Source organism: Hesperophylax consimilis, chromosome 27 (assembly GCF_061612785.1).
Source record: "Hesperophylax consimilis isolate HC1 chromosome 27, BYU_Hcon_1.0, whole genome shotgun sequence".
NCBI classification, from domain to species: Eukaryota; Metazoa; Arthropoda; class Insecta; order Trichoptera; family Limnephilidae; genus Hesperophylax; species Hesperophylax consimilis.
Genome location: NC_142862.1, coordinates 4392398 through 4419571, shown reverse-complemented (window position 1 = coordinate 4419571; position 27174 = coordinate 4392398). Strand labels below are relative to the sequence as shown.

The 27174-nt window shown below is 35.0% G+C and overlaps 2 protein-coding genes across 3 annotated transcripts in view; both read left to right on the top strand.

The window, feature by feature from the left end:
- Positions 1-1817: 1817 nt before the first annotated feature.
- On the top strand, positions 1818-15230 carry LOC149410500 (cytochrome P450 9e2-like). 2 transcript variants are annotated; one of them, XM_089647971.1, is made up of 10 exons: positions 1818-2675; positions 5122-5332; positions 6097-6260; positions 8112-8255; positions 8358-8563; positions 8847-9081; positions 9618-9839; positions 14410-14510; positions 14683-14851; positions 15009-15230. In XM_089647971.1, exons 2-10 carry the CDS (start codon positions 5124-5126, stop codon positions 15173-15175), a joined length of 1617 nt encoding a protein of 538 aa, XP_089504097.1. In that variant the 5' UTR covers positions 1818-2675; positions 5122-5123; the 3' UTR covers positions 15176-15230. The 2 variants fall into 2 exon arrangements, with proteins under 2 accessions (XP_089504097.1, XP_089504096.1); XM_089647970.1 differs by lacking the exon at positions 1818-2675 and adding an exon at positions 2899-3048.
- Positions 15231-18543: 3313 nt separating this feature from the next.
- LOC149410499 (uncharacterized) overlaps positions 18544-27174 on the top strand; it is a 54750-nt gene continuing 46119 nt past the window's right edge. Inside the window, exons 1-2 of the mRNA XM_089648260.1 lie at positions 18544-18687; positions 23824-24068. Coding sequence (XP_089504386.1) covers positions 23824-24068 — 245 coding nt within the window. The 5' untranslated portion in view covers positions 18544-18687. The remainder of the gene's footprint in view (positions 18688-23823; positions 24069-27174) is intronic.

Genomic DNA, 27174 nt, shown 5'->3' with positions numbered 1-27174 from the left:
CATAGCTACACATATAGGTTTATATAGATATACTCGACTGGTGTATGGTTTGAATGCAGCACCAGGTATATTTATGCGGGTTATGTTTAATTCATTGCAAGGTTTAAACGGAACAATTATATTTTACGATGATATTTTGATTACGGGCAAATCAGTTGCGGAACATAATAAAAATTTATTAGCAGTTTTGAATAGATTAAAACTTTGTGGTCTCACGGTAAATGAAGAAAAGTGTGAATTTTTCAAAACAAGTATTGAATACTTGGGGTACTTTATTTCGAAGGAAGGTTTTAGACCATTAGAAAGTAAAGTTAAAGCAATAATGGAGTCTAGTAGCCCATGTAATATTAACCAGTTAAGAAGTTTCTTAGGTTTAGTTAACTATTATAGAAATTTTATTCCGAATATATCTAGTTTGTTAGGACCTCTATATAAATTATTAAAAAAAGATTCGGAGTGGATTTGGTCAAAGGACTGTGAAAATGCAGTTTTAGAACTTAAAAGAGAAATTTCTTCTGATTGCGTGTTAGTACATTTTGATCCACGTTTACCAGTAAAATTAGTAACGGATGCATCCTTAGAGGGATTGGGTGCGACAATTTTACATACTTATTCAAATGGTAGTAGTAGACCTATAGCGTTTGCATCAAGGAAATTGACAGACACAGAGAGTAAATATAGTATTTTAGATTTAGAAGCAACAGCGATAGTGTTTGCATTAAAAAAATTATTTGTATATTTATACGGTAGGAAATTCAAATTAGAATGCGACAATCAAGCGTTAGTACGAATTTTGTCAGAAAAGAAGGGCATTCCTGTATTGAGTGCTAATAGATTGCAACGTTACAGTTTAATTTTGGCGGGGTTTAACTATGAAATTGAATATGTAGCATCAGAAAAAAATTGTTCAGATTTTTTATCAAGATTACCAATAGAAGAGACAAATAAATCGGAGGATTTATATATTGAGAAGCTAAGTTCCATTAATTTTCAGGATATTGAAAAAGAGTTGTTATTTTATGTTAGTGATAACTCTCAGGTTCCATTAAATGTTGATAATTTAAAGGAAACCACTATTAAAGATGACGTATTATCATTGGTAAAACAATATTTAAGGCAGGGTTGGCCAAGGAAAATTCCAAAAGATAGTGAGTTATGGGCTTTTTGGAAAATTAGAGATGAGTTGTCTTTAGTAGAAGATTGTATTTTTTGGGGACATAAAGCCATCATTCCAAATTCTATGAGAGGGGATTTGTTAAATATGTTACATCGTTCACATTTAGGTATAGCTAAAACTAAAGGGTTATCAAGAGGGTATTTCTGGTGGCCAAAAATGGGAAAAGATATAGAAAATTTAGTTAGATCATGTAAAGAGTGTCTGGAAAATCAGGCGAATCCACCAAAAACTCCTTTACAACATTGGCCGATTGAGGAAAAGCCGTGGACAAGAATTAATATTGATTTTTTTGGTCCGATGGCTAATACAAATTTTTTAATTATAGTAGATGCAAGTACCAAGTGGATAGAATGCATTAATTTAAAACAAGCTAATACGGATAATACTTTAAGGGAATTAAAGAGGATGTTTGCTCAATTTGGTACTGTAGAAACTATTGTATCGGATAACGGGTCTGTTTTCTGTTCAGAAGAATTTAAGCGTTTTTGTAAAGATAGAAAAATCCAGCACATCACTTCTCCTGTGAATCATCCGCAGAGTAATGGGTTAGCTGAAAACGGAGTTAAAACGTGTAAAAATTTTTTAAAAAAGATTTTACATAATGGGGGGTTACCTAGAGACGTCGATGATAGGTTAACAAAATTCCTAATTGATTATAGGAATACCCCAAATATCACGACTGGTGTAGAACCAGCGGTGGCTATGTTAGGACGACGATTAAGGTCCGTGTTTGATTTCATTTCTCCAGTGATTGCGGAAAGGAGGGGGGAGAGGTGTATGTCGGATAAAGTAAAGAGTAAAATATTAGTTAGTAGAGAAAATCAGAAAAAGAGTTATAAATCTAAGAAAAGAAATATGAATATATTTGTGGTGGGGAAAAAGGTGATGACTAAGGATTTTAGAGGAAAAAAAGGTTGGGTGGTAGGTATCATTAAAAAAAGAATTGGATTTAATACCTACTTAATTTTCATAAAAGACACAGGGCAAATCTGGAAAAGACATGAGGATCAACTGACACCAATGAGTGTAAGGTGGAATCCTAAAGAGCGTGAAAAAGTGTATAGTGACGATCTAGGCTCTGATATGAGAGTATCAGACCTAGACCTTTCCCATTATTTTCGGAAAGGGGCTAATGGGTCTTCTCCTCTGTTTCAGGAACCACCGTGGCAGTCTCCTTGGACTGGAAGGCTGCGGCATAGAAAAAACTAATGTGTAACAACCTTTATTATAATTTTGCTATATATGATAACTCTATAAATATGTTGTAAACAGGCTCAGGTAAGATGTAAACCTGGTAGGAGTTCTCCTCTTAAGTGGGGGAGAATGTGGTACTCGGTACCTACCTACGGGCCGCGAGGTGCGGGGAGCACTTCGGCGGTAGTCTGTATTGCCATTCGGTATTCTGTAGTCTCACAGTTAGCAAGCAATAAACGATCTCTGTAAATATTCAACCAGCCTTACGTTTTATAATCAATCCTGAACCCAAGTCCCATTTAAGGTGAATCTACAGGATGTACTACTTCTGATACAGATATAATAAAAAAATAAGATAAAAATGTAATATTTAAAGAACGACTGACGGCTAACTATTGACAAATGACGATCGGCGACACAACAATTTAAAATAATGACATTGTTTTATCTATCTTACCACTTGAAATTTGACGACGCATTATGTCGATTACTCAATCTGACCAAATTGATAAACCAGCCCGAGGTCACCGGCTACTGCCGCTGACTTTCGACCGGTTAGGTTCAGTTTGACAGACAGGAATCTCTCCGTTTATTTCTCTTCGTGACTATTGATCTACTAGACTTGTCTTGAAAAATTATCTTGTTTTGTGAAGAGTGATAGTGGAAATAGTAGGCAGGTATGTATGAAAAAAATATTAACAAAAGCTACAATTTTATTTTAATATTCACTAATTACGTACTTTGTTTAAAAAAGTTTCAAAATTGTTTTTAACAATGTCGATTTTCTGAATGTCTATTTTTTTCTCATCGATACCATATATAATATAACAACAAACTTCATGCCTTAATTATACTCCTTTTCATCATTTTTTCTCATTTCTATTGCATTTCTTTCATTTTTTATTATTTTTATTTCTTTATATTACCTTTTAATTGTTTAATTTATTTCTGTTTCTCTAAGTTATTTTAATTTTATTCACCAATACATCTATATGACATTCACTTTTGTTTTCAAATTCGAAGCAAGCTCTGCCTAGTGAGATGACTTAAACATTTTTTTATAATATTTTTGATTAAAAACAGAAACCGGTGATTTACACTATAATAACACAGTTCCCTATCGATGCTCTCTTTCAATTTTTAAGGAATTCTGCTTTACAATTTTTATTTATTTGTTTTGTTTATGCCTATCGTCATTGTATTCAATAAACTAGTTTTTATAATAATGGGACAAAATAGTGTATAAAGCACTTTTTTATCAAATTAGTTATACACGTTAATCTAACATCAATATAATTACACGAATCTAAGATGAAGCGTGTACCTTCTGATGCTGCATATACATACGCAAGCCGAATTGCCGAGTTTCAACTTAACTCAACTTATGGGAAAGGAACGAAGTAAGCGCAAATGGGGTGAAATGCCGCTTGCAATTCTTGGCTCGGCTCGCGTTTCGATTCGCAAATGTATACGTAACATAATATTATAACTCGATCGATAAAGAATTATCGACATGAATGTCGATAACTTGTCATTGTTACCGAGCACGACTGCAAATTGCTAACGTACAAACAACAGTTCACGTCGAATAAATGAAGAACACTTAGTCGCTGTGAACCATTTTTTGTTCGTTGGTGATCTGCAGTCGTGCTTGGGTACGATGACAAGTTGTTGAAAGCATCGATCGATCGTGCTAGATAACCCAGGAGGTAGTATGCAACCCTTTTCCTAAGAATAAGTTTGAACTTAATTAACTCGTTTTGTTGAGCACATTTTTTCAATTTGGTCAAGTCAATAAAATCGTTCAATTATCATTTATTTCATATATGAGAAATGCTTGACGTTTCCTTCCTTTTATAGTGTTACCAACTTGTTATGCAAATGTATGGAAATATGTTTGCCACATAACTGTTATCATTCGAAGTACATAACATAGATGGCTCTAGTGCTAGTAGTTCATAGAGTTTATAGAGTTCCACAAGATATATCTCTAGTGTATAGGTTTGCCCCTACATGTTCAGAACCGAGTTGGGTTAGCAGTTAGTTTTTAGCAACAGAAAGATTTTGAGAGCATGATAGAGAGGATGTTGGCCTCCAGGAAATCCTACACACTCATTCCCGATTATAAGAATATCTAGACTAAATAGAAACATTGTTTGGTTGTGAAGAGGAAGTAATTATTTATCAAGAAACTACTCACAAAAACCATGCCAGGAACCAGGCATGGCAGGCATTGTAGTACAGGAATTAAGGATACCTTAAATTTAATAACAAATTGCGAAAGTTTGTTAGTGAAGTAATACCATATAATAAATTCGGCCAATCTTCCAAAAAAATTATTTATTTATTCACGCCTTGAAGGTTTTTATATTCATAATTTTTTATAAGCAAGCTGTTCGGTGAGACAAGAGATCCTGGGTTCGATTCCTAGTGGAGACAGTTTTTTTCTTTTTCAGAGTACTGTACTGTTTTATGTTTCGCTAAGAATTATCTTCTTCTTCAGTGACTTTTAGTTTGGACACTGAGTGGTGGCGGTAAATATTGGTTGAACTACTTATTATCAAGTTCGTGTAGCCTTTGAATTGGTGAATTTTCTAAATAATTACTAGCAGACTTTGGAACATTAGGCAAAATCAGTCAGTCTTGTCTCACGCGTAGGTACACGCAAGGTAATAAGGCTCGTTAAGTCCATGGCATAATAATAGGGTTATCAAAAATTTCCAATAATAAATATTTCATTCGACTTTCAGAAATGTTGTCCTACGTCCTTTATGCCGTGATCGGCTTGGTGAGCTTCCTATTTCTGTACCTGAGATGGGAGAACATCCACTTCAGCTCGCGGGGAGTCAAGAGTCCTCCGACCTACGTGCCCTTCTTGGGCCACATGGTGAAGATCATCCAGAAAAAGGAGCACTTCAGGGACTGGACAACCAGAATGTACAAGTACAGCCCTCGGGAAAGGTAAGGCAATATATTCTGCATACTGGGTTACCAAAACTGTTAAATAATTTTGAAAATCGTTCAAAAGGAGTATTTCAACCATAACTACAGCCACCATCGGATAATCTCTAATCTAGTTCTATTTTTCTAGGTTTCTTGGTGAGCGTTTTCATAAATTTCCACCTAACTTGCCTTCCCCTTCAATAGTTACTCTTGTTCACTCTCGGTTACTCTCACTTATCTTTGCTTATCTTGGTTAATAATATAATCAAAATAATATTTGGATGATTTGTGTAGCGCCGTTTTTGTGAAAAATCACGTCAAGAATGGTTACTCTCGATTATCCTTGCTTACTCTTGGTTACTTCTGATTACTCTCGGTTACTCTTGGTTACTTTCAGTTACTCTTGGTTTCTCATGATCACTCTTAGTTAATCTTGGTCACTCTTGGTTACTCTCGGTCACCTTTGCTTACTCTTGGATACATTTGGTTACACTTAGTTACTCTTGGATACCATCGAATGATTTTTTTTGCATTGATTTTCTATCCTGTCGATTTAATATTCTATGTATATCTTCGAGCGCCGTCCTGAGACTCTGTCCTTCACGCTTCTTTTTTATTTCTATACATTTAGAAGGAGTTTTAACAAAATATCAAATTTTACCTACTATACTCATACCTTTTTAACTAAAAATTAAGAGTTTTCCACCATAATTAAATAGTTAGTTAGTTAAGCCTGCAGATATCTATTATACCATAATCATGCAGCATTCTTCAAATTTCAGATACATTGGAATCGTTCAATTCTTAAGTCCAATGGTGATGATCACAGACTTGGAACTCATAAAGCAAATTGCCATTAAAGACTTTGATCACTTCACCGACCATCTGGGAATAGTCGATGAGACATTGGATCCAGTGTTCGCGAACAATCTTTTCACTCTTGGAGGTTTGATATAATATTTCTAATTGTATTGCCTAAGCCTAATTTACTTCATCCTCACAATTGACTACCTGCCTAAATTTGTTTAAAATCTTTGATAAACTTTTTTTTAAATTGATTCAAATTTTTTAATAACTTCTCATATATTGAAAAAAAAACGTAGAAATTTTCTTTAAATTGTCTGTAAAAGGAATACCAATAATAAGAATAAGTTATATTCAATTTGGCTTTAAACTAAAGCCGCAATCTGTCATTTTTTATCTACCAATATTTACACTGGAGGTCTAAAAGTAACAGATGGTTACTCCTTCAGGACTCTCACAAGGACTGTATTTTTTAATAAATTACGCTACATATATGTTGAATGAATCTAAAACATCAAGGTTCCATGCATAGCAGAAGTCAGTAACATAGTATGAAGTAATGGGTCAGTTAATATTTTATAGATGAGCCTGATGGGAAATACACAAACACAATTGTTAAATACTAAAACCACAAAGGTGAAGCGAAAAACAAATTCATTTATAATAACCTATACCAGTACGTGGTAATTTAAAAAAAAGCAGTAAAAAGAAAGAATCACGAAATTCACATTAAAAATGCAGTGACGGAATATCAATTACCTATTAAATATGTAATATTTTTTTAAAATATTTTTTAAGAATAAATCAATCACATTTTTTCGTAATAATGAGTTATTTTCGCTAATATTTTCTCCTAATTTTATTTCTTCTGGTTATTGGCGTAAAACCAAATAAATAAAAAAAATAAAAACTAAAAAAATGGCCAAAAATCTTCATTGCTTCACACATCAATTACTTTGCCTGTGGGTTTTTTTACTTGGGTAGTCTTATTTCGTTTCTTTTTCTCGTTTCATGTGTGTGCAGGTTTTAATTTTTTCTTCGAAATTCATTTGATGTTTGACCATTAATTATTTTGTAGATTAAAAATAAAGTATTGAAATAAATAATTAGTTTAAATGACCAAATATTCAACTCATTCAAAATTTCTTTGTTTTTCGAATATCTATTTTTCTTCAGTATAATTCTCATAGCTGTATTTTGTAGTAATATCATTTGTTTCATTAATCCATCGTTGGCTAAAAATAGAATGCTGCTATAGTAATTAGCGTGTGGTACAATGATTGCGTTGTATACATTTTTACTGGGGACTGTGTTTAGGAATCTTCATATTCTTCCCAACAGTGATTTTTTTTATTATTTGTTCTTTTGTTGTTATTTTGCTCTTCCACTTCTTAACACTTCTTTCAAAGCTTCGCCGTCTATCAATATTTGTTTTTTTGTTTGTGTTACTGTTTTTAGTTTATTTTTCTTCAGCCCTATTGATATATTATTTAGATCTTCATTTGATTGATTTATTATGAGTTCATAGTCTTCTCATGTGATGTATATCCCCGGGTCATCGCTAATATAAAGAGTTCTCAAAGAACTGCCGTATCCTTGAGAATACATAAAACAGCCAAAAACAAAAACAAAAAACATACATTAATACAACACCAAAGGTGATAGATAGGACTTCTAGGGAAGATCACTGTCGACCATAATCTGTAAGCCTAACCTGAATTTCTATCGCAGTAGTGATCATCCCGTTTTTTAAAACGTCTGCAAGTTATGCAGACAGCGACTTTTGCCTTCTTGAGGCTACCAATATGCACAATTAGTAATTTCACGCGGTTTCAGAGGAACAATTTTAGTTGCTTCAAAAAGTAAACACTGCATTGTTAAGCCAGTTACATTTTTACTCCGCATTCCTAGCACTATACGTTTTCTTATATATAACCTCTCCCTAAAGGTTAATAAAATAAGTAATTAACTCATTATGTGATAATTTTTCCAGGTCAGAAATGGCGAGATATGAGGGCTACCCTGAGTCCAGCCTTCACCAGCTCCAAAATGAGGGGGATGTTCGACTTTGTGGTCAAGTGCGGACAGAACATGTCTGATTACTACCTGGAAGAGATAAAAAAACCAGAAAACAAAAGTAGCCATTCATGTTAAATCCACAAAATATTCGTACCCATCAAAAGAGATTATTATTTTGAAGAGCAGGGTGAGTTTTTAAATTATTTCGTTTGTTTTTCAGATAAGGGTCTAGTCGAAATAGAGATGAAGGATGGTTTCACACGTTACGCCAATGACGTCATTGCCACCACAGCCTTCGGGTTAGAGGTCGACTCGCTCAAGAATAAAGACAATGAATTCTACCAGATAACCCATGAAGCCACCGAATACTTTGGGGCTCAGCTCGTTAAGACCATTCTTTTGTATTCAGCCCCTAAATTGATAAAGGTAAATCTAATCGTGTGTTGGAATTAGAAAATGATTGCAAAATTTCTTAATATATTTTTAAAGCTATATTACTATGCAATTGGCTGCAAAAAGGAGAAAAAAGAACACGTTAAAGTTATAGAGTTTGTACTATTTCAAACTAGTGAAAATGTGGATTTTCCATTTGGACATTGTAAAACTGTACAAGCAGATCTCGCGACACCTATTCAATTTCATTGTCTTTGTGACTCGAACTACGTCGCTATACTTAAAACAAATAATATAATTTACGAATTAATTTCAGTTTTTCAAAGTTACTCTAATGACTGAGAAAGTCCAGAATTACTTCAGGCGCCTGGTAGGCGACACGATGGAAGCCAGGGAAAAGCACAACATAGTCAGGCACGACATGATCAAAATGCTCATGGATACCAAGAAGGGAATGCTGAAGCATGAAGACGACACACATGGAGATACTATTAAGGACGGATTTGCCACTGTGGAGGAATCTCACGTGGGAAAGGAAACGGTTCAGAGGAGTAAATACATACTCCTTTTGTTGGTTCAATCTTAATGCCACAGAAACTGCACTCTTTATAGGTTGCAGTCATACATAGAAGTAGATTGCAAAGCCATTAGATGTAGCGTCTTCCTTTGTTTCGACTTTCATCACTCTTCCCTGACCATCAATAATTTGGTAACCTTGTATTTTTCGTTCCTCATAATATGAAGAGTACATTGAATCATTAAAAAAATCTAAACTAAACATATTCCACAATTCTTGTTTCTCCCTTTTTGTCCAGGGTATTGTGAGAATAGCTTTAATCTTCCATGTTTATACTTGGTTTTGTGTACTCGCCATTCTGAACTGATACAAAGTGATTGATTTTCAACTGTTCTACACGAGTGTCGTTCAAAATTGGTCCACTTTGTGACTCCACTTTTCTCTTGCAAACTAACATATTTTTCACACAATTCACTTCCAGATACAGTAGAGAATTACTTTTTGAGATTTCTGCCTAGGTTAAACGTCCCAACTTTTAAGTAATATGAACATTTGTTTCAATACCCACAGAATGGACTGACGATGAGCTGACTGCCCAGGCTGTACTATTCTTGTTTGCCGGCTTTGAAACCTCTTCAACCCTCCTGAGCTTCATGGCCCACGAGCTGACTCTACACTCAGACATCCAGCAGAGACTGCAAGAAGAGATTGATGAGCTAGCCAGCACCAATGGGGACAAACTCAACTACAACGACCTACAGGGGATGAAGTACATGGACATGGTTGTGACAGGTCAGTATGATTTAATAAACCATTCGAGAGTGGGCAAGTAGATTTTATTTCATTAATTTGTGTTATGTCACATTTTATTTATTTAAAATAATAAAGTGTACTTGCGGCACGTCCCAGAGTGAAAGATACTCTCAGTATCGCCTTGGTGTAAGACCACCATCCAGAATTGAAACGTTGATTGAAATGGCTTTTGCTGTGTTTGGTGACCAGATCTGAATAGCCAGGTACTCCCCCACTTTATCTTCCCATCTCCTTCCCCTCCAACACGTTCAGCCTCACAATATACCTCAATTGGGAATGCCATAGATGGCTCCAGACGGTTGAGAGCTGTTGGGACTGTTATTTATTTCGAAGCGACTTACCCTTAAAATTGTGAGACAGCTGCTATCGAAACATGAGGTTTTCGAAATAATAATAATTATAATACTTGGATGACTTGTATAGCGCCGTTTTTGTGCAAAAACACCTCAAGGGCGCTGTACAAACTTATAATACATTTGTACAGTGGTCTATGTTATTACTTAACTATTTATGGAGAAAATATACAGTTCAATACTTACCTGATAGGTCACTTGAGATTAACACTTAATTATCATTATCTAATTGTTTATTGGCGAAATTTAGATACAGGATTTAGGACTTAATTGAAAAATTGAATATAACTGGACTTTCTCTTAGGATTGGTATATTTAATTTAAGGATACGACAGCTTAAAAAGGTAAGTTTTTAATTTAGACCTGAATTCTGTTGGACTTGTTATGGATCTTAGTTCCGGAGGGAGTTTATTCCAAGCCTTCGGCCCAGATACTCCGAAAGCGCGATCACCAAACTTAGTATTTGGCTTGCGCATAGGTTCTATCAGTCTGCCTACAGCTGCTGATGTTGCTGATCTAAGCGTTGACTGCCTCAGACCAGTGTTTTCCGGGAAGCATAGTTCAGAGATGTAGGGTGGGGCCATTTCATTGATGGATTTAAACACCATCCAGCACAGTTTGTACTGGATTCTTTCAGGGCACTTGAGCCAATGAAGGTTACGAAGGTGTTCTGAAATGTGCGAATATTTTGAAACCCCGGTTATGAGCCGTGCTGCTGCATTAAACACTGATTGAAGTTTGTCAATTTGATATTTTGGAAGGCTGGCATAAATGCCGTTGCAGTAATCGAGACGTGAGACTACGTAAGAGTTGATAAGTAGTTTTGTTGCTTCTGAAGGAAGGTTTCTTCGGACAGACTTGAGTTGTCTTAGGTGAAAAAAACCGGTGCTTACAGTCCTATTTATTTGACTTTTAAACGAAACGTCTGAATCTAAATTGACACCGAGAAGTTTGACTGTTGTTTTTGGGATGATATCGCTGCCGGAAATAGTAATAGGTGAATTGTCTATGAAATGTTGACGTTTGTTTGTGGCTACCTAGAGAAACTCAGTCTTAGATGGATTGAGCTTCAGCTTGTTTGAAGACATCCAACGAGTTATTGCTTCTAGGCATTCAGTTATACGGATTTTGAGACTATTGATATCATTTGGAGCGCAGTAAAAATAAACTTGCTGATCGTCAGCGTAGCAGTGAGACAAGAGATCAAACGACTCGATTATTTTGGCGACATCATTTGTAAAAAGGATGAAGAGAAGTGGACCCAAAACGGATCCCTGGGGTACCCCTGAAGATAGTGTTGCGAAGTTGGACAATTTATTTCCAACCCTCACGGCTTGTAAGCGATTGGATAAATAGGATACCAGCCAATTTTTTATGTCGGAATTCAAACCAAATGTTTCCTCTAATCTCCTAATGAGGAATTCATGATCAATCGTGTCAAACGCTGCACTCATGTCTAGGAGTGAGATAAGTGATAACTTACCTGACTCTACGGCCAGAGTTATGTCTGATAGCATACGAAGTAGTCCGGTTTCAGTTGAGTGGAACTTTCTGTACGCAGATTGACGTTTTGCGAATAATTTATTTGAATTCAAGTGACTGGTTATTTGTGCGGCAGCAATTTTCTCCAGGATTTTTGAAATAAATGGTAAGTTTGAAACGGGCCGATAATTACCTAAGTTATCGGCGTCTAGTTTTGAATTTTTCAGGATTGGTGTAACTACAGCTGACTTGGTTCAGGAAAGTCACCCGTGCTAAGTGATTTATTAAAAACGTGAACTAGGAATGGAGCTAAAACAGTATAACATTGTTTTAATAACCATGTCGGTATGGGATCAAGACTGCACTGTTTATTAGGCGAGCTTGAAATAATTTTTATTACTTCTTCCAGCGTTGTGGGTTTGAAGGAAGACAAAATTCCTTTAGAATTTAAAGTGAATATTGGCGGAGGGGCGTGAGACGCGGAAGCACGAATGGATTCAATTTTTTCCCGAAAAAAAATTGAGAAAGCTTCCGGGGTAATATCTATTTTCGTTGGAACAGTGACTTCCGAAATTACTGTCTTTATTGAGTTCCAAAGACGTCGCGGGTTGGTTCGCTCAGAGTTAATCTTTTCTTTCCAATAGTCTGATCTTTTGGAATTAATTTTACACGTATACTGTTTTTGAGAAAGGATCCACTCGTCTCTTGTAGTTACAGAAGAGTTTTTCCTATAGGTCCTCTCTAATTTCCGCATAAGTCTCTTCTGGTTTCGACATTCATCGTCAAACCAGCCGTCAGACTTTCGAACTTTGCGTGTTTTTGATGATGTCGGGGCATATTTATCTAACAGACATGAAAGTGTTTTATTATATGTCTTGACAAGTTCGGTAGGGGTCTTTGTTTCCCAAACATTGGGTGTACATAAGAGAGGTCTGTAACTCTTCCAGAAAATCGCTAAAGCAAAATTTACGCCATTCCCTTGATACAATTGTTTTATATGGTACTTTAGGCGGGTTAAAATCAATATCAGTGCAAACGAGCCGATGGTCTGACAGTCCTATATCACGAATATCTGCTGAAAGCGGTGGATCACTGTTCTTTGAAATTAGTACATCTAATGTACCACCAGCATCATGAGTTGGGACGTCGACCCATTGGTGGCATCCAAAGCTGGCTAATAGATCTAAGAATTTAACAGTGTTTGGTGATGTCACGCGCTCGAGACGAATATTAATGTCGCCTGTAATAATGAGTGTGTCGGAGAGTCCGACTGAAACTTCCAAAAACTGTGAAAACTCATTATAAAATTCGACAGAGATTGGTTTCGATCCGGGCCTATAAAGGGTGCACAACATGAACGACGTTCCTGAAGAAGAAACCCTGCATCCAATATACTCAAACGTGTTAAATGTACCGAGAGCTACTTTGTTTAGCCGTAATCCTGGTCGGGCTATTATCGCGACACCCCCGTGATTCACGTGTGAGATATTGTTTGATGGTAGGTCCCTACTAGGTCGGGCTTCTTCAAGAACCACATACCCTAAAGCTCGGAGTCTCTTAATTGTGTACGAATCACTGTTCTCGTGCCAAGTTTCTGTGACAGTTAGGATATGGAGTTTTTGGTCTCTGAAAATATCGTCCACCACCTCTAGTTTGTTGTTAAGGGATCGAGCATTCCAGGAACCAATCGCAAGCTGTCTGCTCCTATAGTTGGCATGTCGTTCTAATCTAATTTCATTTAAGTTGTTGTGGAATTTATCAGAATCGCGGAGGGCTTTAGACGGTAGGTAATTCTGTTTGTCGATCGGTTCGACTACTTGAACATCCAGTACTGACGGAGACTTATTGTTATTTTCATTACCACTGTTATTATTATTATTAATAATTTTTGGAACGTATTGTTCCTCCCTGCAAAAATATTTTGTTTTTTGTCCACCGCGACACCCCCTGTATCTAAATTTCACATTCGGATCACGGACTGGATTGTATATGGTTTCTTTTGCAGTCACTGAAGGGTTCAACACACTATCACTTTTAAAACTTAGGAGTGTAGCCCGATCACTTACAGCAGGAGTGTTTTCGGCCTGTGCTGTATCACAAAGTATTGTGTCATATTGTTCCTTTCTGATGCACAGTGTATGTTTTTTATGATAGCGTCCAGCACGGCAACCACGAAATCTAATTTTACGAGTAGTATCATTATCGCGTCCAAGGTCATATAATGATATTTTTGCGGCTAATTTAGGGTCCAAAAAAACACTTTCACTTTTGAGATGTAGTAGTGTCGCCCTGTCGTATCGGATATTGTTTACAGTCACCATAGTTCAAAGAATACCCATTATAAATCACTTGACGCATTTACACTTGACACGGTTGCTCGCTTGTCTTTCATACTGCACATGTGGCCAATTCTTTCGACCGATTTTACCGATGCTGCAGCGTTATTATGCACTTCTAGAACAACGTGGCAGATTTGAACTTAAAATATTTGAAATTTTGTATTAAAACTTTAGTTAATCTCGAATCAGCGACACTAAAATTATTTTATTTTTATACATCTAACTTAAAAATTATTACGGTTATTTTACACTTTATCTACACCGAAAAAATTGAAAACTTCCCAAGATTTTTCAAAATAAACGCGGAGCGCTTAAAAAAGCAGCCGGCCGCCCCTAGAGCGCCTTAATACTTACTAATGTGTTTATTTCTTCCAGAAACCCTTCGCTTCTGGCCACCTATCGTGTCTATTGACAGGAAATGTACGAAAGCATATAATTTGCCTCCAGCAAATGAGTCTAGCAAACAATCTTACCAGGTTAGAAAAAATACTAAATAAATACGCTGTGACAATTATTATAAGAATGACTTTAATAACTTTTCAGAAATTGATAGACAAAGTTATATTTTCACCTTTCTGTTTACAGTAATTGAAGTTATAAGTAGATAAAGGTATCAAGGTTAGAATTACTTTTTGATTTGTTTTTCAGGTCAAACGCGGGCAGGGCATTCTGTTTCCAGTGTACGCCATCCACCATGACCCGCGCTACTATAAGGACCCGGAATCCTTCGACCCGGAGAGATTCTCCGACGCAAACAAGGGAGACATCAAACCATTCTCTTTCCTTCCATTCGGAACCGGTCCTAGAAATTGCATCGGTGGGTTCATCAATTCACCAATTAATATTACATTTCAAAACATAAAAAAAATTTCGTCAATAAATCAATCCTATTTCTAATTGCCATCATCGCCATTGGTAGAATTTAAGTTTATTTCTCTCAGTTTAAAAATAAAAATAGAGATCTTTTATTTCAGGTTCCCGTTTCGCCCTGATGGAAGCCAAAGCCTGTATTTACCACCTCCTTCGCAATTTCAACTTCGTGAAGATTCCTCGCACCCAGGATCCCCTTCAGATAAAGCTCGACTCTTTTTCAATGGCCGCGCGCGACGGCTTCTGGATTGGTCTGAAGCCAAGAAAATAAATATGCTGTACACAACCTGTAAATAAAGTACAATTTTTTTACTAAAATCAATATTATTTCTGGTGTGCACCTTTTGCGATACGGCGTAGTCTAACTATAATGTTCTGTACATGAAAAAGACATGCTTAAGGATTATATTAGATACATACATGATATATTCAGTTTTTTTCTGATTTCTATGGTGTGACAATGTCAACAACCCACCTCTCACACTCGAGCAGAAAACACACACGCACTACTGTCTACCTGGTTACGAAAAAACGGAAAACTAATATTATCACATTCACTAATGAAAAAGTTCCCAAGTGCCTTCCAGAATCTGTAGTTTTGGCTAAGGACTTAATTTCAGTTGATATATTATTGAAGATTTTAGGAGCGAAAATGTTTAACTGTAACTGGGCCATTGATGTTTTCGCTATTGGAATAATATAGTTGGATTGGTTGGATTATCTTGTTTTATGGTGTGATTCCTTTTATTTTGACAAATTGGAATTTATGGACGTATTATGATTTTATATTAATTACTTTGAAGTCCTTCCTGAACTGAATATAATGTACTCTGTAAATAGCCCGTCCTGTCAATTTTTGAGCCTTTATTTTTCCTATCCAGACTATTATACCCCGAGATACAATTGATTGACATAGGGTGTATTGTATTATTGTCATTTTATTTAACATATTTCACAACGATTTGAAGATATATGCCAGTTTCTTCATACGGTTTGAAACATTAATTACTTGATCTTCCCAACAAAGCTTATTGTCAATTATTACACTCAAGTGTCTAGTGAAATTTACTCCTACCATTGGGTTACATAGACAGATAGTGAGATCTCTACATAAATATTTTTTAAAGTAGTTATTGAGGCTAAATGTTAGACTTTTCGTTTTAGTTATGTTTAGTGCGGGAAGATTGTCTATACGGAAGAATAGAAAAACATGAACACTTAAACATTAATGTTGGTGACAGCAATTATATTAATTGCTTAGGTGTACTTAAAAATAACGAACTATTGGTTTTTATTTGGTATCCCTAGGTTTGACTCCGATCCAAAATCCGTTTTCTGGCATGAAGTTGAAACTGGATAGAGCTGTCTTCATGGGGTGGCAGGTCTTCGCGGTGATCACCGGGTTGAACTTCTGCACGATCTGGAAAATGATGGCCTTGCATTCCATCACTGTGAATCTAGAGCCTTGGAAACAGATAGAAAGTTAGAAGAGGTGGCTATGAAATTATTTTACATAGTAAAGTAAAGATACGAGCATGTAACCGCCGCCGCCGTAAGCTTTTGTAAGTGTCAAAATATGCAATGGGCTAGACATGTAGAAAGAAATCTAGACGACGGGATACTAAAAAATATGACCAAATTGGTGTCTCAGTTGAAGCGAACAAGGGCAGTCCCAAGGAAGAGATTGAGTTTTTTCGTGATTGGATGAAAGAAGGACGGGGGAGGATGGTCTTAGAGCTGGAGACGAAAGGTAAAGGACTTTGTGAAGAACATCAAACCTCACTTATAAGATAAAGCTATATTGAGAGAGTTGAACATTATTTATTGAAAGCAGTGGTCGGAATTTGCAATATTTGGTCGGCAAGAATAACAGGTATTTGTCAGGTATTTAATAATGACTGGCATAATTCGTAATATTTTTAAAATTATCGATTGTCCAATGAAAAAAATATTGCTTCCTTATCGATTTATTTTATACATTTTGGTTTTAAAAATAATCTATGAAAAATCGTATGAACTTTATTTTTAATTTCATTGAATAGTTTTTATAGAGATTTTCACGGCCAAAAGTATTATGGTGATTTGTTTTTGGGGTATTATGTTGTGTTGCGCTCCCTCTTTCTTTAGCCAACGTTTCGAACAGCATTGCAGTGTCCATCATCAGGGCAGATTTTTAACACATCTAACACATCAGATATGTGTTACACATCTGCCCTGATGATGGACTCTGCAATACTGTCCAAACGTTGGCTAAAGAAGGAGGTAGCGCAACACGTCATGATACCCCAAAAACAAATCACTATAAGTTTTAAGTTTTAATTATTCGAATCAAAATAAACATAAACAAATAGTACATTTTTAATCGATGATAGTGATTCTAGTTGTTATTTTTTAAATGTTTTTTAGATATTACTATTGTTGGACCTAGTTTTTATTTGAAATGAAAAAACAAACTTAGTATTCATATTTTTTTACTGTTTTATATTGTATTTTTACATAATGGGCATAATAATGCATTGCATAAGGTACTAACTACATTTCATTAGTGCCATTTCAAGTTGGGGTCACGTCCTATTTAAATATTTTCCTTTAAAAAATGATAAACTAACATACTTTACCCAACATTTAACCTCAAAAACAGAAATTGTTAAATAGATTGTAATAATTCGTCTCTGCAAACTTTGATACCTCAGTCCACGGTAAATCGCAGTTAGAACCTTTTCCAACCAAAGTAACGAACCACACTGCACCACACCGTAACAAACGATCAACTGTCGGATACAAAACAAAATCGCTATTGCAAAAATTTCAAAGTGATGTTAGAACCTTGTAAAATAAAAGGAATCCATAAAATGATGCTAATGATCCATAGCCTGATGTTAGAGCTTCGTAGTTCGTAAGCATCTACGGAAATATAATAAAGATGTGTCAGTTAGGAAAAAAATGTCGGTTAGAACCTTGTTCAACAAAGGTGACGAAATGTTCCAAATATAACCGGTTCCTCAAAGAAATAATATCGACGGTTCCAGTGACACAAAGGGAATCGGTTCCCTGTAACTGGGACAGGAATATCGACTATCTGTGGCAATTTTCAATAGCGGCCATTACACGTCCACTTTGGAGCGACGATAACGCGCGCCACTCCCGACCGCTGCTACTTCTGGATTTAGTATCTCCATATACGAAGGGCCTAAAGGTGCGTATAAACAAGATAAAATTTCCGCTATCTAAGCCACGAATTACGGGAAAGAAACAAAGCCACCGCAAGCGCTGTTTCGCGCCGTTTAACGGTTTACAGCGCAGTCCATTGTGAGAATCCAAGGCGGCCTGTAGCGGCGCGTTGTTCCTGCCGCTCCGAAGTGTACGTGTGGGATGTCATGCCGCAACAATGAAAATCGGTAGAGATTTGGATATAAAATAGCTAGAGAATTTCGAAAAAGAAAATTACCCACATTGTGATTTTCGGAAAAAAATTTCCATTTTCACAACTTCCGGTAGATTTTCTACGAATATCGGTAGATCGGCAGATATTTGCCGAACTCGGTAGATCTACCGATATTTCGGTAGGTATGGCATCATTGCGTGTGGGTGAGCCTATTAAGTCAGTAGGCCAATCGCCACTATTGCCAGTGTCGAAAATATCGCCGAGCGAAGTGTTTGTTTGGTGCCAGTGAACTGGGAAACGTTCGTGTCTGTTATTTGTTATTCTTTTACCGGTTCTCGTAGGCGAATTGTTTACACTGCGTGGTGATTAATAATAATAATACCGGTGACTTATTCAAGGTAGATTCAGATTGGTATTACTTGCTATGATGAAGGTTACATGATTTCATTTATGATTATTTGACTCAAAATGTGAAGATATGATCTTAAAAAAGGTTCTTAGTTTGGGTTTAGTTAAAAAATATTTTTAAACTTCCTAATATTATTATGTCAAAACACGGTGTAAAAAATACGTGAAATTATCAATTTGATACTAAAATGCATTATTTTTAATTTTCTGGACTTATTTCTTCTCTTACTTTCGTCTTCTTATACTTCTCAATATTATCCAACTGATACAAAGTGTAAAATAATATGTACGCATTAAGTGTGGCCCTATTTTCTGTATATTTACGCAGTTTATAACAATTTTTTTTCAAAAGGAACTTTAGATCACATATTTTTTGGTTGTCCCTCTCTAAACAAATATCCTCTCTTCTATCAAGCCTTATCTAAAATTGCCTCCCCTCCATTCAACATCTCATCTCTTCTAAGTCTGAACTCGACTCCAATTTTCATTATAATTTTGAAATTTGCCTATTTAAATAAAATTAATATTTAAATTCACCTTTCATTTCTCAATAATTTTAAATGATGGCCAAGAACACCCTTAAGGGTGAAAGCCAGAAATAAAAAGAAAAAAAAAACAATAATTTATTATATTTACACTTAAATAGTTTTGTTAAATTAATATGTCTTCTTCAGACACTTTCATAATCAGCTGTAAGAAAAGTAAAAAATAGTTTTAAATAAAAATTTCTAAGTTTTATATCGTTTTCAAAATCAACGGTCTAACGTCTAACCTATAGCCATATGATCACTGTACAGGAATTTAAAAAATTCTGTAGTTAAAAAAAATAATTTTGCCTCTACGTGTATTCCATTTATCAATTGATTATCAACACATCTGCTTAGGATTAGTAGAGCAGATAAGAATATATAAGATAACTAATGATAAAAATTACATAAAAGTACAGATTACTATCGATACATTTGAGTTAGTATGTAAGAAAGTAATAACCCAAAGCGAAGCACTTTGAGGCTAGTGGCGATACGTTTGAAATGTCGGTTTTGTTTGTTTGATTCACTATTCGAGTGTATAGGACAGCCAGGAGGCTAATGTGTGGCATGTAGCTCGAACTTTTGTTTGATTCACTGTTCAAGTGAATGGGACAGTCAGGAGGCTAATGTGTGTCATGTAGCTCGAACTATTTGTTTGATTCACTGTTCAAGTGAATAGGACAGTCAGGAGGCTAATGTGTGTCATGTATCTCGAACTATTTGTTTGATTCACTGTTCGAGTGAATAGGACAGTCAGGAGGCTAATGTGTGTCATGTATCTCGAACTATTTGTTTGATTCACTGTTCGAGTGAATAGGACAGTCAGGAGGCTAATGTGTGTCATGTATCTCGAACTATTTGTTTGATTCACTGTTCGAGTGTATAGGACAGCCAGGAGGCTAATGTGTGGCATGTAGCTCGAACTTTTGTTTGATTCACTGTTCAAGTGAATGGGACAGTCAGGAGGCTAATGTGTGTCATGTAGCTCGAACTATTTGTTTGATTCACTGTTCAAGTGAATAGGACAGTCAGGAGGCTAATGTGTGTCATGTATCTCGAACTATTTGTTTGATTCACTGTTCGAGTGAATAGGACAGTCAGGAGGCTAATGTGTGTCATGTATCTCGAACTATTTGTTTGATTCACTGTTCGAGTGAATAGGACAGTCAGGAGGCTAATGTGTGTCATGTATCTCGAACTATTTGTTTGATTCACTGTTCGAGTGTAGGTATAGGACAGCATCCTGGCTAATGTGTGTCATGTATCTCGAACTATTTGTTTGATTCACTGTTCGAATGTATAGGACAGCATCCTGGCTAATGTGTGTCATGTAGCTCGAACTATTTGTTTGATTCACTGTTCGAGTGTATAGGACAGCATCCTGGCTCATGTGTGTCATGTAGCTCGAACTATTTGTTTGATTCACTGTTCAAGTGTATAGGACAGCATCCTGGCTAATGTGTGTCATGTAGCTCGAACTATTTGTTTGATTCACTGTTCGAGTGTATAGGACAGCATCCTGGCTAATGTGTGTCATGTAGCTCGAACTATTTGTTTGATTCACTGTTCGAGTGTATAGGACAGCATCCTGGCTCATGTGTGTCATGTAGCTCGAACTATTTGTTTGATTCACTGTTCAAGTGTATAGGACAGCATCCTGGCTAATGTGTGTCATGTATCTCGAACTATTTGTTTGATTCACTGTTCGAGTGAATAGGACAGTCAGGAGGCTAATGTGTGTCATGTATCTCGAACTATTTGTTTGATTCACTGTTCGAATGTATAGGACAGCATCCTGGCTAATGTGTGTCATGTAGCTCGAACTATGTAATAATATTTTATTTACTTTGAATGTTTATGAATTGTTAAAGTTCTGTGGAACAGCTGGCACTTACTCCATTACATTTTCCGACGTCCTACATACTAAATAAAAAATAAAACAATTGATTCTATTTTTTTTTGGTTTTATAATAAATGATTCTACTCGATATTTTCATTTTCAAAATGGAAAACCAAATAAATTTTAATTCCATCGTTTTCGTTTTTTTAATGTGTATACAGCACAAGAGGCCCAACTGCTCTCAACCTTCTGGAGCCAGTGAGACTACGGTATCCCCAATTGGAGTATGTTGTAAGGTTTTAGGTATTTAGGAAGAAAAGGAGAAGAGGAATAGGAAGGTGGGGGAGTACCTGGCTGATTCTTCTACCATGCACATTTCCGTCAAATATTCTCTTTCTTCGTTCATTCGCTCTTCATGCCCAAACCATCTATGCGTCCTTTCTTAATTTACCACACATACGCCTCAGGGATCTCATTTCTACGATTAAGTTCCAAAATTAGTCGTCAATATTATATAAAAAATATTGTAAAATTAATTATGGTGTGTGTGCTTGAGTGCCACCAATATATGATAGAATGCATTGTCATCGACAGTGAGTCAATCTGCTGAGTTTCAGCTCGATCATATGTCGGGAAGTGGTTTATTTTCCACTTCAAAGATTTGAATTCATTCGTTCACGAAAACAAAAATAAATTCAAATAGAGTTATTTTATAAACAGGAAGCTAAATAGGACCGAGATGTAGTTAGGTAAATATATGTAACATCTAAGCTCTAAGCCATCTGTTTTGGGAAACACATAAATATTTATTGCCCAGAAATAGTTTGTTATGATTCCGACTGGCTAGCTGGCCGGTTTGAAAAATATTAATGAATATGATGAAATTGCAATATTATTTATAGGTATGACGATGACTCCGATAGCTATGCATCCCATTGGATTACATAATAATTTATTAGAATTGACGAAAGAATGTGGGTACATATAGACTCTATAGCCGGAGAAATTTACTATTGTGGTGACCTCAACTACACCAATTTGTGGTGGACTAGGTAGTTCCATTTTGTAATTCTTTAGTATGGTAGATATTTAGTTTTTTTTTTTTTTTTTTTATTTAATATCAAAATAATATACAAAAATCAAAAAGTCCCAATAAACTACTTTAAAGTAGTTTGTCATTGGGTGCTTTTAACTTAAACAGATTATATCAAATGTATACATTCATATCATGAGAGGTGTAATACAATAAAAATAAAAACAAAAAACAATTAAAGCGTATGCAGTTAGAAATAGTTTGTATTAGAGTCTAGTACAAACTATTTCTTTCAGCTAGCCAATTTTTCAACAAAAAATTTCTTTTTATATTTGTACATTTTTTTGATTTCTGCAGGTAACATATTTAAACAATTTGGTATCATGTAGTCTAGCGTTCTTTTTCCATATTTGTTTACATGCTTTGGTACGATTAGTCCTTCATTTAATGTAAATCGAGTATTGTAAGTGTGTTCCAGTCTATTTATGTACATAGGGCTATTTATGTGCTGAAAAATTATTTTATACCACATAATTGCTCTTACCGAGAGGATTTTCAGATTTTGATAAAGTTGTGGAACATTATGCCTTTGTTCATATAAACTTTTATGAGCTAATAATTTAACAAGAGAATTTTGAACTGCTTGAACATGATTTATCTTTGTTTTAGAGGAAAATCCCCAAGCTGTAATTCCATACCTTATAATAGATTCAGCTAGTGATAAATAAATTATTCGAAGTGTGCATATTGGAACATAAAATTTTAATTTATATAATCTACTAATAATAGATCTCAGTCGTTCACAGACTTTATTTATCTGTGAATGATCGTTCTCATTATGATGATGGGTAGTGTAATTGATTATTACTGATTGTTGGTAGGCACACGATTTACAATGTTTAGTTTCGCATTAATTGTACAAGTTACTTCATGGAAGATTACTAGTAAACATATATAACGCGAAAGGAGACAAAGATTAATTATTTCACAAATTAACCCCACTACCTTCAGTCTCACAACATACCCCAACTGGGAATCCCATAGTTTCACAAGTTCCAGACGGTTGGGAGCAGTTTTTGTGGCTTAACATAACAATAAAAAGAAAATAATTTAAAAATTACACCTATTTCTACGTGTTGGCGTAATCGTGGTATTTATTTCACACACGAACGTCTATTTTATACATTTACACAAACTTTCTTAAAACTCATTAATGACTAAAAAAATACCCTCTATATTCTCTATTCAATGCAACTAATAAATAAAATTATGAAAGTGAATTAACCCAATAAAAACAAAGTTCTTCTTACCATAATACATCTATTTTCACTTCACGCGCCATCTCTTGGGCCGGCTACTAGCCAATTTCAGAGAAATGCGTGTATGTCTCCGTGTGTATGTCTGATTGCCACCAAAAGTTAACAGGGTGAATTGTCATCGACACCAAGTCTTTCTGCTGAGTTGCAGCTTGATCAGATGTCGGGAAGTGGGTTAATTTTCGCTTTCAAGATTTGCATTCATTCGTTCAAAATAGACCAAATAGAAATTTGTCATCTGATGGCGGTTATCTTCAAAAATAACATATTTATTAGGAGCTTAAAAAAATGTGTTCACGAGAAATAATTTTATATGTCAATACAAAAGGGGTTTTATTGATAGCGGCCCGATTCCAAATGTTACACTACATGGTGCATCGTATTAAAAAAAAAATTCCTTCTTTCAGATGGTATCCGTTGCTGACCTATGCGTCTGCAACTGTCTGTGCACCAAATGGGCGTTATTCATATGTGGGCTGATATTGGCCCTCTTCTGGTACAGGAGAATGGTGAACAGCTATTTCTCCAGTAGGGGTGTAAAAGCCATCCCAGTCACTGTGCCATTGTTTGGGAATATGTTCAAGGTGTTCATGCTTAAGGAACACATAAGCGTGATGACCAGACGCCTGTATAACGCGTTCCCAAATGAAAGGTGAGTTTAATAATATGTTTGATTTTTCTCACGGCCAAAGGAATTTTAGGAATATTTAGTGACTGTTTGGTAAGAGTGCGTTCATTTTTTTTATTTATTTTTTTTATTTATTATAAATTTTTAAAGATACAAGTTTTATGCAGTCCCACAAAGCTGTCACACATGACGGCTTGTCTGTAGGTTCTACAAATAATATATATAAACATTTTTAATTTTTAATACATGTATGACACAAAATTATACAATAAACAATATCACAAAATAATATATGTCAAAGTACCTACCTATATACAAATTATTTAGGCAGGTACGTTGAGATGTTCAGGAATACATCAATAATAAAGTTCAGAGATACATTGATTCGTCGCTTATTAGCCAACGCTTAGTGTTTTTGGGGCAGGGTCTCTCATTATTCTGAGGTTTAAAAGAATTATTAAATTTATTGAAAATCTCTGGTATTAAATATTTAAGCGTTCGGCTTCCATACTTATTTGTTACTCTTGGAATAATGAGGCCCTTATTTTCAGTGAATCTTGTTGTGTGATTATGCACCGGTTGCTTTTTATATTTGCTATCTCCCTCATTATCCATTATAATAATGTACCAAAGAAGACCCTTTATTGGAAGTAGGCCCTCAGAACCATACAGTAGTTTTAGATTACTTCTTTGTCTGTAGATATTCGGTGGTACAATTTTTTTTATTATAGCAATTTGTAAGTTTTGTATATATTTAATATAAATATTGCTTGAGTGCCCCCAAGTTCGTATGCCATATCTGAGTATGGATTCGACCATAGAAAAATAAATTATTTTAAGAGTACAATGAGGCAAAACAAATTTCAGTTTATAAAAATTACTTGCAAAAGATCGGAGCTGGTTACAGATTTTAGCCACTTGTTTATCCCATTTAAATTTATTGTCTACTATTAGTCCCAGATAAGTATATTCGTTAGTAAAGTCAATTGTTTCACAGTGGCAAATATTTTCAATTTTTCTATGAATACATTCAGAATTATGAGCAATTATTTTGGGTATATTCCATATTCCCAGGCTTGGTGATTTTACATACATACATTTTGTTTTTTTAACATTAATAATTAAACCAACATCATGAGCCCATTTAAGTAGCTCGTTAAAATCACTTTGCAATTGTTGAATAGCTATGATAGGATTTTCATTGGATACTACAAGTGCAGTATCGTCAGCAAAAATGAATCTAAAGGCCTTTTTAAAGAGTTTTGACATAACAATAACATATATAATGTACAATTTTGGACCTAAAATTGATCCTTGCGGTACTCCTGATTTAATATGTCTTCCTTTACTCATATCATTTAAAATCTTTACGTTCATTTTTCTATTAGTTAAGTAGTTTTTAAAAAATGAGAGGAGTTTACCCCGGATTCCAATGTTTTCAAGAACCTTAATTAATTGTATATGGCTGAGAGTGTCAAAAGCTTTTGAGTAGTCAATAAAAAGCACCAGTACATGTTTTTTAGAATTAAGTTGAGAATTTATAAAATCAGAAAATTTTTCCAGCAATTTATCACAACTTTTTTTTTCTGGAACCCGTACTGGCATTCATCTATAATATTCAAATTATTCAAATATTTATCTAAATTTATCGAAATATATTTTTCTAAAATTTTTTCTAGTGGCGGGAGAATAGAAATTGGCCTGTAATTGTTAATTTCGGAGTGATCTCCATTTTTGAAAATAGGTCTTACAATGCTATTTTTTAATTCATCGGGGATGAGGCTGGTATCGATTATTCAAAAGATAAAGTGAGCAATAACAGGGCTAAGTAATTGACATGTTTTTTTAAATCAAACATACGAATTAGATCTATGCCCGGTGACTTTGAATTTTTCATACCTCCGATAATATATTCAATTTGCTTAGCATTAGCTCTAGGTAAGTACATTGAATGCGGTAGGGATTCTTGCAAGTGATTAGACGCTCGGAAATCACATTCATGTAACAACTTATTAACTCCTTCATCAAAAAATTTAGCAAAATTTTCTGCCACTGCATCAGAAGATTGTGACTTTAGGAAATATTTAGATAAGACTTCATCGCAACCAGATTTATTTTTCCTACCCAAAATTGTATTAATTTCATTCCATGTTTTTTAATGTCCTTGAAACAGTGATTAAATTTGTTATTATAGTATGCCTTTTTTGTGTTTAATATTTGTTTATTAAGTTTATTTCTAAATTTTTTGAAAGCGATTTCATATTTTTTATTATTAGGCGTGTTTTTCCACTTTTTCCACATGGCATCTCGTATTAGAATACTTTCAGCGAGACTGTCATTCATCCAAGTTTTTTGGTTATTTCGAAATTTTTTTGTTTTTAATTTTGTAAAGGTACTTTTTCATAAATATTTTTAAAAATCGATTTTAATTCTGCATAAATAATGTTTGGTTCAGACAATTTTAACATTGCATTCCAATCGGTGATTTCGATCAATAAATCAATCCTTTTGTCCGATAGTGCAGTGTAATACTCTTGGTGCGATTTGTCGACGGTACATTTATCATAGTAACAGAAGTTAATACTAGCTGCAGTTAGGTAGTGGTCAGCTATTATTGAATCGCATACGCATGAACTGATTTCGGTCGTCTCCTTCACTCTTACATAGATATGGTCTAAACATGAAGCCGTTACATAGTTAGTCAATATCGCTTCTCTGGTCACATCATTTGGTCATTCCAAAATGAGACATGAGGTTTTCATATTGCATAGTTATGGGTTCGTGTACTTTTAATAAGTTAATATTCGTATCACCTAGAACCAATACGGATTCTTTTATATCAATATTTCCCAATATTGTCTCCAGCTCATCAAGAAATAATTTTTTTTGTATTAGGCGGTCTATATATTGCTAAAAGATGTAAGCGAATATGTTTGTTTACTGAAATGGTTCCGTAAACGCATTCAAAATTATTAGTCATAATATTTATTTTTTCAAATGTAAGGTGATCTTTCACGTACACAATAATACCGCCACCCGATCTTTTTGTTCGACAAAAATGGTACGAATTAAATCCCGGTAATTTATAAAGATTTATATTATTTTCATTAATAGCCGTTTCGCATAGCGA